At 38.8% G+C, this 14,053-nt stretch overlaps 1 protein-coding gene across 1 annotated transcript in view; it reads right to left on the reverse strand.

The window, feature by feature from the left end:
- PRKDC (protein kinase, DNA-activated, catalytic polypeptide) overlaps positions 1–14,053 on the reverse strand; it is a 187,828-nt gene that overhangs the window by 85,880 nt on the left and 87,895 nt on the right. The window contains 8 exon segments of the mRNA XM_023751911.1: positions 349–468; positions 936–1,073; positions 5,327–5,475; positions 6,523–6,595; positions 7,719–7,784; positions 8,023–8,191; positions 9,579–9,757; positions 13,771–13,978. Of these exon segments, the coding sequence (XP_023607679.1) occupies positions 349–468; positions 936–1,073; positions 5,327–5,475; positions 6,523–6,595; positions 7,719–7,784; positions 8,023–8,191; positions 9,579–9,757; positions 13,771–13,978 (1,102 nt within the window).

A 14,053-nucleotide genomic window follows, 5' to 3' on the forward strand; every position in this document is an offset into this window, starting at 1 on the left:
ATATATATATATATTATATATATGTATATATATATATATATATATATATATATATGTATATATATGTATATGTATACGTATATATTATTGATTTCATAGAGAAAGGGAGAGGGAGAGAGATAGAAACATCAATGATGAGAGAGAATCATTGATTGGCTGCCTCCTGCATGACTCCACCAGGGATCAACCCCACAACCTGGGCATATGCCCTGACCAGAATCAAACCGCAATCTCCCGGTTCATAGGTTATGCTCAACCACTGAGCCACGCCAGCCGGGCTGTTGTGGGCTTTTTAAAGAAGATGCATATAATTGCAAAGAATATTTAAAGAAATAATAAATGACTTACTTCTTCTGTATTAATAATAAGCTTAGCTAAGAAGAGACGAATATTCAATGATACCAATGGATTTCCTAGTTTGTCATGAAGAAATTTCATCCAAGGAGGAAGATGTGTTGGCACTGAACCCTGAAATGATACATTCAAAATTACCTTCAAAAGTAGACTAAAATAACTTCATATTTTGATATTATGAGGCAACAATGACAAAGTAAAAGATGAACAGCAAAAATCATGTTTATTTGATATGGAATTTGGTTTTAGTCTGTGATATTAAATGTTCTTTTTTTTTTTTTCACTTTTCACCTGAGGACATGCTTTTACTGATTTTAGAGAGGAAAGGAGGAGAAGGAGGAAGAGAGAGAAACATCGCTGTGAGAGAGAAACTTCAATTGGTTGCCTCTCTTACTCACCCCAACCGGGGATCAAACCCACAACCTGGGTATGCACCCTGACCGGGAATCAAACCCGTAACCTTTCAGTGTACAGGACGACATCCAACCAACCAAGCCACACTGGCCAGGGCTAACTGTCCATTCTTATGTGACATCAATGAATATAATTAAGTGAGACAATGTAAGATACTGAAGACAGACCTCTTCTCCTTTAGGTAGGATCTGATTTCTCTGCATGTGCTTAATCAGGGCTGTCATGGTGGCCATGCATTCGTGTTGATTGAGTTCATCCATCTCTAACTCCAGGATATCATCTTGGATCGTGGGGTCTTTATGCTCCTACAAAAAGGTAAGAATCCGATTATGTAGAGTACACTGTTAAAATTTCAGTGTACAAGACATTCTGACTTTTTGGGCAATATCATGAAATACACATGTAGGTAACAATGATAATTTGGTAATAATATCAAATACACTTGGTATGTTTTCTTATTAAACAACTAAAAAATAAACAGAACCTCATGTCTTCCTTACATTCTATTTCCCCTCTATGCCTAGTCTATGTGGTCACTCCCTTGAGGTCACACTCAGGTCACAGTGTATATACAGACATATGCTGCTTTGTAGAAACACTAAGATTTTTACAAATCTATGTGTATTGAAGGCCTCAGAACCCTCACCACCTTGAGAGCAATAGCTCATGATTAAGTGTCACTTTATGGAGAAAGTGAAGCTATTAAATATTAAAGTATCATTAAGATAATGTTTACCTATTTTTTCTCAATAATCTGAAAAAAAGTTTTTCTCTGAAAATCTTTGTAAAGTCCTCAATTTGCCTTAAAATTGTAATCAATAGAACAAAACTTTTAAACCATTCTTTTTTTTTTTTTAATCATCACCTAAGGATATATTTTTTATTGACTTTAGAGAGAGGAAGGGAAAGAGAGAGAGAGAAACATCGATCGGTTGCCTCCCATACATGCACTGACCAGGAATCAAACCTGGAACCTAGGTATGTGCTCTGACCAGGAATAGAACCAGCAAACTTTTGGTGTATGGGACGATGCTCCTACCAACCAAGCCCCCTAGCTGGGGCTTACGCCATTCTTGATCATAAAATCTCTGAGAAAATACAGCAGTGATAATCATTTTTTACATGTAATGATGAATTGAGGTTTGACATACACATTCAGTAAATTTCATTCACACATACATACACGTACATGTGCGTGCACGTGTACACACACACACACACACACACACACACACACACACACGGAGGCTAAACAATCTGTCTGGGATGTTTTCCAGCACAGATCACTTCCAGGAAAAAAAGACTTGAGAAATCCTGAGAGGACATTTTTGGACAGCTAAAAGTCAGCTTGGGGCTACCAAGTGCTTACAGAGATTGAGTAGAAAGAGGAATAAAGATGGCCCTAGACAAATGTAATGCTGTCTGTCCTAGTGGCAGGAACTATCCCAGAATGTCACTTTCCAAGATGGAGAGTATTTGAAAATGTGCTCCCTTACAACCATTGAGTCCACTGTCTACTTCTTCCCAAAGATAATGGATATTTTCTGTAAATTGAGGTTTTAGAAATGACCGGGAGTAGTATTGTATTTCAGTAACAGGAGTAAATAACATTGTAACAGAAAATTTTATACACAACTAGAGGCCCAATGCACGAAATTCATGCAAGGGGCTTGGCCCTCGCAGCCCCGGCTTCATCTGGAAGGTTGTCCGGAAGGTCGTCCGGAAGGTCGTTTGGCTGTCTGGACTAATTAGCATATTATGCTTTTATTATTATAGATTGGAGTTACATGAAACAAGAAACAAACACTTTTCAGTAAGCCATAAAATCCATCACAGAAATCTCAATGTCCCTCTTTTCACAGACCTGGTGAAGTGTCAAAGGAGTTAATCATGACATTTGACTGTATTCAGATCTAATCAACAATGATTTTTACTCAGAATGATTGTATCTCAACATGCTGCTCACAAGGACTGAATAGATCTAAAACTAAAGACTCAGGTCTTGCGATCAGACAGAAGGCATGAGGAGTGAACCCAAGATGCTCTGATGTAAGTGACAATGAAGCCACAATAGAGAGAGGAAGGAAGAGGGAAAGGTATAGAGAGAAACACTGACATGATAGCGAAACATCGACTGGCTGCCTGCTGCACGTGTCCCAACTGGGGATCAAACCCGCGACCCAGGCATGTTCCCTAACCAGGAATCAAGCCAATGACGTTTCAGTGCATGGGATGCCCAACTGAGCCACAACAGCCAGAGCAAAGTCACACTTTTTTATTGCCCAACCACAGATGTATGGCATTATCTTGGTGAAAGAACTAATGAATGGCTTCCCCTTTGAAGTATTCATTAAAAAAAGAGAGAAACCAACCCCAGGGTGCAACATAAAACACAAACTCAACTTTAAAAACACATCACTGCTCCCTCCCTCCTTCTCAGGTAAAAAACCACGGGCAGATCAGAGTGGGGCAAAAGTTGCTGGCAATATGTAGGGAGACAGGGGAGGAGGAGAGTGGGGTACCCACCTTGTAGTTCAAGGCCCACTCCAGGTATGCGTCAGTGTATGGAAGAGGTCTTAGGGGTCAAAGGGAAGAGGGAGTGAGGTAGTGCATGTCAGAGAAACTGGAATGGACAAAAATTTGAAGGAACCCTGGATGAGAACCAGGTGGGAGTGTATGATATGCATGAGTGTGCCTGTTACGTGCACAGGTGTGTGACATGGTTCCTATCTCTGCCCATGAGAAGACTTGTAAGCAGCTTTCTGCTGTTCTCCACCCACAGGAACCAGGCTCCCTAGAGAGACAGCCCACTCCAAGGCTGAGGCAGGGGAAGAATTAGACCACCTGTGAACATTTCCTATGCCAGCAAGTAAGGAAGTGACCAAAGAATGACAAAGAAGCCAGCAGGAGGTACTCCCATTGGCCAACCTTGGGACAATTCGGCATCAAGGTAAATTATAACCCACTGAACAAGGTAAGAATGCAGATCGTGCTGATAAAAATTAAAACAAAATAAATGGGGAGAAGAGAAAGCTCTTCACTGTGGTAGAAGGCCAACTAATAACTATGGAATAAGAAAATAACCATTTTGTAACCAGCATAGCAATAACTGATTCAGGGAAGATACATCAATGACTGCTAAAAACTAGTGGGTGAAAAGTAGGATTAGGGAATGATAGCCACCCCCTCCCCCACACGAGAACACAGCAATGCTCTGGCATACCCCTGCCAAAGTTCCTAGTCTGCTTGTGAGGAAGAGTTGGACAAACACTAAGTGAGGGGCATTGTACTACAGGGGAGCTACCGGCTGGTCCTGGTCTGGATCCTTCTGCTACAAGGATGTACGAGACACAGGGCAGATCCTGAGGGGTGTCTCTGTGTTGTAACTCTTACCTATGCTAGAAATGGTTTCAAACTCAAAAGCAGCATGTCACTTTACAAAGTAAAGGACAATAAGAAAGATGGACAAAGGGCACACACAGGTGATGTACTGCCTGCCTGCAATATCCAAACAGATCATTTTCAGGAAGGCTAGCACAGTCATAAAGGAATGTTGAAGAATGAGTTCCGATCGGGATGTAGACAGGAATGTCATAGATCAAGGGTGGGGAACCTGTTTTCCTGCCAAGGGCCATTTGGATATTTATAACATCATTCTCGGGCCATACAAAATTATCAACTTAAAAAGTTAGCCTGCTGTGCTTGGTCAAACATTTAATTAACTCACCCCTTCACTGGCCTTGTATGTCCTGCGGGCCGGATGTTCCCCCACCCCTGCCATAGATGATAAAATAAAACTTTGGAACATACACAGACTCTGAAAGTCTGGTAAAGAAAATTAATAGGTGAGAGTACAGAGAGAGAAAGAAACAGGTGAGGGGCAGAGGAGGGGAAACAAACACATGGTATGTCTTCTCTTTGAATGAATGGAAAAGAGTGAGATTAATCCAAGCTAAGAAAAACAAAACAAAAACAACACCAACTTGAGGTGTAGGAAATACTTAGTAAATGAGGATGTGAAAGAAACTATTATAAGTTGCTGGGACCAACACAGGAAAAAAACTGAATTCTACTTCTAAAAAATAATAATCAAAATCATTCCATATTCTATGCCCTTGTCACCAAGAATTTACTCTTTAAGAATTAAGCTACCATTTTTGAGTATCAGTGCATTCAGTTATCTCTGTTTGGTAACATTAAATATTGGAAGAGCTTCTTCGATCTCTCCAAAGAGAGATGGCAACAGTCATATCAGTATGAACGTTTGAGTCTCAATAGCAGTTATCTTTCTCACTGGAAATCCTTAAATGCGGTTCTCACTTAAAGCATTAACCTCAGAGGCTGGCTAACGTGAGTCAGCCTGGGAGCGAGCCTTCCTGCTGTGGTGATGGAATCAAATTGCTGTGTCTGCAGGAAGACAGGCTGGGCTTAGAAAATTCTCCAAACTAATACTATTCTCTGAAGCCTACTGATGGAGAGCGGCTTCCTACGTTAACAACACAGCCTCTCTTCCTTTACAAATGCTAACAATATTCTGTAATATATAAAATGTGATCACCTGTCTTCGAAAATGACCAATGGTAGACTTAGGGTCTCGGGAACTGTATGAGTAGCTCTGAACTCCAGTTGAGAAGTCAAATTGACTCATTTCCTCACTCAGACTACTGTCTGCCAAATATGACAAGGAAGATATGTAATGAGGACCACCTGAAATATAAGTAAAAAGAAAACATATTATTCAAGTATAGTAAGAAATGCATCTTTTGAAGCTCAGTTAATATTAAGGGATACCGTCAACTAAGGCTTTCATCACCCCTATGCTTCTCAACTCATTATCCAGATTAACAAAGCAAAAAGGAAATGGGGCAAAGACCCCTTTTGCTTTTCTCATTATTGACTAGTTATTTTCTGTCATGGACAAAGAAATTAAGTTAAACTAGATCCAATTTTTAGCTATATTAAGATTATTTGCATTTAAAATTTTAACAATGTACATTTTGCCCACGAAAGGTAGTATAAATGTGGGAAAAGATACTAGTGAAAAATAACTAATCCTAAATATGTAAGGAATTTGGGAAACTGATCCAAATTTTATCCTCAAGTAAAGAAAGCAAAGCTATGCAGGAAAATTAAGCAGAAAATCGAAACAACGTGTATGTGGAGAGAGAGAGGGTTCATCTTACATAGGGAGTCCAGGGAGAACTTCCTTCAGGAGTTGGCATTAAACAAAAGGTCATAATCCAGGTAGGTATCTGGGGCCAAGGTTATTTCAGGCTGAGGGAACATACATGCAAATGCCCGGAGGCAAAAGTGAGCCCAGTGCCTACAGGCACAGGCAGGGGGCCATGCTGCTAGAGAGGAACGAGCAGAAAGTAGAGTGACAGGGAAGTCAGGGCCTCGGACAGCTCTGTCTTGAGGGCGATGGGAGCTAACGTGAGGTGTAGCAGGATGGAACTTGTATTTTACACAGAGATTTCTAAATATATCTAAATAATATAATCCATATGCAAACAAATAAATATCAAGCCAATCCTGCACTAAAGTGTACCATACCTGAGCCTCCGGAGGCCACTTAGAGATCTTCTATGCAGTTAAAGTTTAGTTTAATTGCATTTATTTCATGATACAATTCCACTCACCACTTAAAATTTTTTCAAACTGAATTTCAATGTTTTGGGGTATTTAAGGTATTTTTCTATTATGTAACAAATATCAACCATTAGAATCTTTCTCCTTATTTTGAAAACATCCTACCTGAATCCCCATTTGCTGCTTCCCTGGCTTCTTTCCTAATTTCAATGTACTTTTTCTTTCTTTCCATCGGAACCTATTAGGCAAATCAAATACACAATTTAAGACTTTTTAGAAACATGGCCACCTGTTTTCTATGTTAGTAGCAATCTAGCAAAAAAGTAATTTTTAAACAAAACTTTTATCAAATTTAAAAGTATTAAACAGTATTCACAAAAAAAGACAAGTGAGTACCCCTTAAGGAAAGCTCTTTCCACAGGTTCCCACAGAGCCCCGGAGAAGCACATGCCTTCTGGGCTCTGGGACAGTATTTGCTAAGCTCTTATAGCCACAAGCCTGGATTACCAATAGTCTGTACTTGACCTGTGAGCCTGTTTCCTCAACGGTTCTGATACGTCATAGCACCTTACAGTGCGGTTGTCAAGTTCAGAAGTCATACACAGCAAGTGCCTGCTTAATAAACTAGTGCTGTTATTTTTTTGTTTTAGTTCTTGGAACGTATGTCTAGAAAGAAGTTTCCAGTCTTATTCCAAAAGGGCACAAGGCAGGAAGCAACCATTTATGTGAACTCGTGAACCCTAAGACATGGTTGCGGTCAGCAGCTGTGAAGAGACGCGAATGACAGCTCCTGGCACAGCTCTGTCCTTTAGCACGCGGTGCATGAGCTTTGGTTCTCTGCCCAACTTCATTTTTCCACAGGGCTGGGAAACACTGCAGCCACCACCTTTCCATCAACTGCTTAAGGGTGTGCATCAAACTGAGCTTGGCTAAAATAAAGCTGGTCACATTTGCCAGAGCAAATTTTGCAATTATCCCCATGACTTCTCATGGCACCCTCATATCCTGCCAAATAAACACAACCAGGGCCAGAGGGTCATAATTCTGTATCCAAATGGATCTCAATTTCATTGACCAGAGGAATTTACTCAGAAAACAACTTCTGGGATATGTCCTAACAGCTTCTTTTATTGGCACTGTCTTTCTTTTACAAGTCAAGAAAGGGAAAAATAAGTTTGATGAATTTCGTTGGAGTTGCCTGAGATTGTACCTCAGGTTGAACTACTTGAAAGTGCCAGTGTTTGTAGTTCCAAGCAGATCTGAATACTGCAATTTCATATGTTCAGCATAATACATATTTTCCTGTATAAGCACTTGGTAAGTTTTTTAATTTAGAAACACCATTGAAAAAGTTCACTCACCTCCACTTCCACGGGAAATGTATAGCAGCGGTTCAGATCTACCAGATTTTCAAAGATAAGCAAGTTCTGTGAATTCAAAGGATTGTAGAAAAATATCTGAATGGTTAAGATCCTTACTACTGATGTTACTACAAAATTAGTAACTCATGGAGAAGCACTTCAGCTTTATATATATGAGGAACTAAAAGAATTACATCTACAGTTTTATAAGAAGGTGCAAATTATAATATAACTTTAATTGATGTAATCTAACTTTTGAAATCCTATAATGATAGCAATATTAAACACATCAGGAAAGGCCTACCTTTTCTGGTTTTTCACTAAACAGAAAACCTTGGTAAAATTTTAATTCATTAAAGACACAGCAGATAAGAGAAATGGCACAGTTGTAGGCAGCACAATGGTACAGTCTTCTCCTCTCCAGCAACTGATTCTCACCAGCCATGTTCTCTGTAAACGCATCATAGCACAGTCTGCAGAGGAGATCCAGGTTAAAAATTAATTCGTGTAACAGGGAAATCGCTGCTCAAGTCCAACAATGCCAGACAACAGGACTTCAATTCAGTTCAGGTTTGTGCCCAGCTGAGTACTAGGCCCTGGGACTAGAAGACGAGCAAGTCACTGTCCCGGGATTTCACCACACTGCAATAAGCAGAGAGCAACAAGCACAGTAAGGTAAGAAATGGAAGTACGGAGGACAGAAAGCAGTCCAGCAAAAGAAGCCAAGAAGAAAGGTTTTAAGAGAAAATATAGGAGTTTCAAATTATAAACTAGTCAAAGGGAAGTATACACAGGCAGCAGAAGCAGAGAGAAGAGTGTCACTTATAACAAGGGATAAACTGCACAGTGTGTTCCAAGGACAGAATGTAAAACAGTGGCTAGCAGCAAGTGAAAGGTGCGTTCCCGGAAGAGCTCACTGCCATAAGGAGCTTTACTGGAACACAGCCATGCCCATTAGTTTACATGCTATTTATGGTTGATTTGGGGTAGCAGCTGCAAATGATGGTCCGCAAAGCAAAAAATAGTTACTATCAGGCCCTTTGCAAAAAAAGTTTGTCAACCCTGCTACTGAAGATGAGGTTCCTTAAAAGGGTGTTAGGCAGGGAAGTTAAACAATCAGAGCTGAGAGAGACAATCCTAGGAGCAGGGAGAATAATTATGAAGGAGACTACTAGAGTGTTCACCGAAGAACAGCAGACCCAACAAGGCTGCGCAAAGGGGAATGAAATGAAGGCAGTGGTTTCGGGAATACTGAGGAGATAAAAATCCACTGGTGACTGATAGGATGTAGGTGAAGGAAGAATAAACTACAACACCCAAGTCTTGGTTTTGCAAATGAGACTTGGATGGGCCTGTCATAGACTGAGAAGAAAAGTAAGGATGCTATGTTTGTTCTGAATATGCAAAATTGGACATGTCAATCAATGTGTATGTTCAATATTTACTAAGAAGTAACTTCAGTAGAAGGCTGTTTTTAAAGAAAATGTATTTGATTACTTTGTGTTTTGTAAAATGTCTGCTTAAAAAATAGTTTAACACTCCTTTAATTTCAAATAATAGAAAATAATAAAATATACCAAATTCCTTCTTACTGTATGTGATACCACTAAAAATATATAAAGCTACTGAGGTTTAAATTGAAAGGAAAAAAGAGTTAAAAAAAAGATTTTTGTTCTTTATAAAACATAAGTATGTTACTCAATAACAAACTAAAGTCCAGTTAAGAAGGTTGTAAATAAGGAAACTATAAAATTCAGTATTTAAACAAACTTAAAACATTTATTCATATTATGTATATGAATAAAAATATATATCAAAAATATTATATCAAATACAACATAAAAGTAACTAGAACCTTACTTAATAAGTGTCTTTGTAAGTTCACTTCCTTCTGTTACACTGGAGCCATGAAAAACTTGATTAATTTTGGATTCCTTAGAGTGAACATCATCTTTTGGAAGACGAGAATACATCACCTCTAATATTTTATAATAGCCCATCTTCTTGGTGATTTGAGTATCAAAGGTAGATTCGTTTAGCTAAGAAAAGGAAACAAATAATTATCTTTGATCTTATCAAACATGAAAAATACTTTACAGACTATATCAAATTTAATACTTAATGCCCTTTATATAGAAAGTAATTCCAGCAAAGATGTTAAATCACTTCAATGAGAGACAGCCCAGGGTCTAAAACATGGATATAAATATTGATGTGTTATATTCAGTGCAGCGTAAAATAAAGCACAATGTCCAAATAGTGAGCTTAGAGTATGAGTATACAAGTTTTGCATAAAATCTTATTGAAGGTATAATGATAGCAGCAGAAAATTCAATTATTAGAAAACAAAATTTTCAACTATGTATATTAACAATTTGCCATTTGGGTATTTACAACATTCCCAACAGTATTCTGCAAACTCTAAATGTCTCCCACCCCCAAAAGTTATCCACACTCCAATCCCTGAAATATGTGAATAAAACCTCATAAGGCAAAAAAAAAAAAAAAAAATGAGTTTGCAAATGTGATTAAGTTAAGGATCTTAACATGGGGATATAATTCTGGATTTTTCATGTGGACCCCAAATAAAACCACATGCAGTAAGAGGGATCTAGGAGGAGATAAGATAGGCAGGAAAAGCAAAGTGACAATAGAGGCAGAGACTAGAGTAGTGCAGTCACAAGTCAAGCTGGAAGTGGCAAGGAATGAGTACTCAGAGCTGCTGGGGCATGTGTGGCCCTTGCCACACCTTGACTTTGATTCAGTGAAACTGATTTGGGACTTCTGGCCTCCAAAACTGTGAGAGAATAAATTCCTGTTGTTCTAAGCCTCCAAGTTTATGGTAATTTGCTACAGCAGATTCACAAAACTAAAACATATTTTGGAACCAAGAGTTGGGGGCTGCTGACAGAAAAAGCCTAGATTGATTTGTAGAGATTGTTGGTAGAAATATCGACATTAAAGGCATTAGTGGTAAGGGCTCAAAAGGAAATGAAGAGATGGGAAAGAAAGCCAATATTGTCTTAGGGAATATCTCAGTCATGATAAACATATTTTTGGTAGAAATACGGACATTAAGTAGTTGCTGGTGAGGTCTCAAAAGGAAATAAGAAACATATTTTTACTAACTGAAGGAAACAAGATCCTGGTTAAATAGTGTCAGAAAACTTAGTTGAATACTAGTCTATAGCTGTGCAGAAAGCAGAACTTATAAGCTATGCAACTGAATATTTAACACATTGCGGACCAGTAGTTTTATTGCTAGCGTTACCCAGTGGCCAGATAAGTTTCTACTGAACGAGTACAAAAAACATTTTACATAAATGTTAAAGGCACGCTTTAGAATTAAATACCCATTGCATTTTGAAGTTATTTATTACATGTTCTTACAAACTAATATCTTCTCTTTTTTTTGCATTTTGAATAAGTTTATTTAACTTTTTTTTATTGCTTAAAATATTACAAAGAGTAGTACATTTGTCTCCTTTTTTTCCCCCTTGACCTTCCCCCAGCCTCCCCTACCCCCCAGTGTCTGTGTCCATTGGTTATGCTTATATGCATGCATACAAGTCCTTTGGTTGATCTCTTACCCCACACCCCCGCCCCGCAATATCATGATTGGCCACAAGCCTTAGAACAGAAAACACGAGAATTCTCAAGATCCGTCTGCAATGTGTTAACTAAGAAGCTTTACAACAAATTTGTTGAAGGTGCTGCCTGGTTCCTTCTTTATGCTTCTAATAAAATGTGAGGTACAGACATAAATTGAGGTAAGAACTGTTAAGCAAAAAGAACCAGAACTTGATAACTTGGGAAATTCTCTGCCTATCCAGATTGTGAAAGATGCTAACAATAGAAGATTCACTGTTAGGAAAGTGTGCGCTGGAGAAAAGACTAAGGACAATCTTTGACTAAAGCTGAAAAAATTAAGCATGTGACTCATGGACCAGAAACAGAGATGAGACTATCCTGCAAATATCTGTGGAGTAAATCTCCAGACATGTAAGACGGCCATAGGTTTTTGAGTGTATACCAGAGGAAACACCGAGATGAAATGAGGGGGGGAAAAATCTACAGGCAAGAAAACACATTGATAAAACTACTCAGCTGCGAGCATATGCTACCCTTCAAGGAAAAAAAATAACTCTAAGATGGAGACTTTGGTCCAGAGGGAAGAGCGTCAGGACACAGAGCATGATTTCTGGTCTTGAAACCTAATAGCATCTGGCTTGCTGACTTTTGAGACTGCTTTCAAACACTAACTCCTTTCTTTCGTCCATTTTCTGTTCTTGGAATATGAATATCCATAATTATCATCCTATGCCGGTCCCACCACTGTATTATGGAAGCAAACTGTTTTCTAGTTTCACAGATCCACAGATAGAATTTTGCCCCAACGGGGATCATACCCAGAATCCCACCCATACCTGATTTATATGATGAGGTTTTGAACTTTGAGCTGATAATATTTAAATGAGATTTTGCACTAAAGAGTTGATGCTGTAATGAGTTTAGACTTTGGGGGATGTTGGGATGGAATAAACTTATTTGGCAAGTGGAAACATTTGGGCAGGTGTATAGTGTTAGGGTGTATAACAGCCCCTAAAAGATATTCATGTTCCATCCCTAGAATCTGAACTTTACAGGAGAAAAAAGGATTATACAGATGAAATTAAGTAAAGGACCCTGATATTAGGAGATTATGTAATTGGGCCCTAAATGCAATGATATATTTATAAGATGGAGGCAGAGAGAGAGAGAATTTAGACAAAAGAGGAGGAGGCAATGTGACCACATAAGCAGAGATAGGAGTGATGCAGCCACAAGCCAAAGATTACTAAAAGCCTCAGGAATCTGGAAGAGGCAAGGAATAGATTCTCTAAAGCAAGCACAGCCCGGGCCAGACCTTGATTTCAGCCCAATAAAACTGATTTCTTGTTTATGGCTTCCAAAACTAAGAGAATAAGTTCTGTTGTTCTAAGCCACGTTTGTGGTAATTTGTTACCACAGGAAACAAATAGAGATCCGATTTAACCACAGATTGTTATCTAAATGCAAAAATAATGCTCCTTGAGCAACAGAAACCCTTTGACTGAACACATGGCAGTTTTTTAAAATAATATTTTCTTTTTCAATTACACTTGATGTGCAATATTATATTAGTTCCAGGTATACAAGCCAGTGAATTAGATATTTATATAACTTATGAAGTGACCACTCCAATAAATCTAGTACCCATCTGACACCATACATACTTATCACAATATTACTGACTGTATTCCCTTGGCTATACTTTACATCCCCATGACTAGTCTCTAACTACCAATTTGTACTTCTTAATCCCATCTCCTTTTCACCCATCCCCAAACCCCTCTCCTATCTGGCAACAATCAAAAGTGCTCTGTATCACCCTGGCTGGTTTGGCTCAGTGGATAGAGCGTCGGTCTGTGGACTGAAGGGTCCCAGGTTCGATTCCAGTTGGGGGCATGTGCTGGGGTTGCGGGCTCGATCCTTCCCAGGGGGGGCATGTAGGAGGCAGCCAATCAATGATTCTCATCATTGATGTTTCTATCTCTCTATCCCTCTCCCTTCCTCTCTGAAATCAATAAAAATATACTTTAAAAAAAAGTGCTCTGTATCTATGAGTCTGTTTCTGGTCTGCTTGTTTATTTTGTGTGTGTTTTTGGATTCCACATAAGAGTGAAATCATATGGTATTTTTCCCTGTCTGACTTATTTCACTCAACACAATACCCTCTAGGTCCATCCATGTTGTTGAATAGGGCAAGATTTCTTTCTTTTGTATGGCTGAATCATATTCCACTGTATATATGCACCACTTCGTCTTTATCCATTCGTTTATTGATGAACACTCAATGTGGCTGTTCTGTAGTTTAGTTGTAATTTTGATGTAGTTGTGGGAGGATGCAAGGACCACATTTATCTATGTCGCCATCTTGATCAGAAGCCCCCACATGGCAGTTTCTAATGACATTGATCAGGGCGACCTGTCAATTCTTATTAACATTTCATGAATAAGAGATGTATGATACCTTTGTAAATCTGGACTTCAACACATCAATGGCATCCACCACAATTTTGCAAAAAAATTCTCTCAAAGCATCCTGGCTACAGTGCCATAGTAGAGTGAGAAGAGAACGGTCTACAAATGCTTGGCGAGTGTTACTTGAAAGTAGGTCCTCCTTCCTGAACATTTTGTATACACTTTCCAGAAGGCTGGATTGTGTGGCACATGAGCTCCTGAGAAAAAAAGAAAATTATATAAGCAGGTATGCTTTGAACAAATACTTAAGGAGTGCCTACTACACAATAAGC

Source organism: Myotis lucifugus, unplaced genomic scaffold (genome assembly GCF_000147115.1).
Source record: "Myotis lucifugus unplaced genomic scaffold, Myoluc2.0 scaffold_27, whole genome shotgun sequence".
Taxonomy (NCBI): Eukaryota; Metazoa; Chordata; class Mammalia; order Chiroptera; family Vespertilionidae; genus Myotis; species Myotis lucifugus.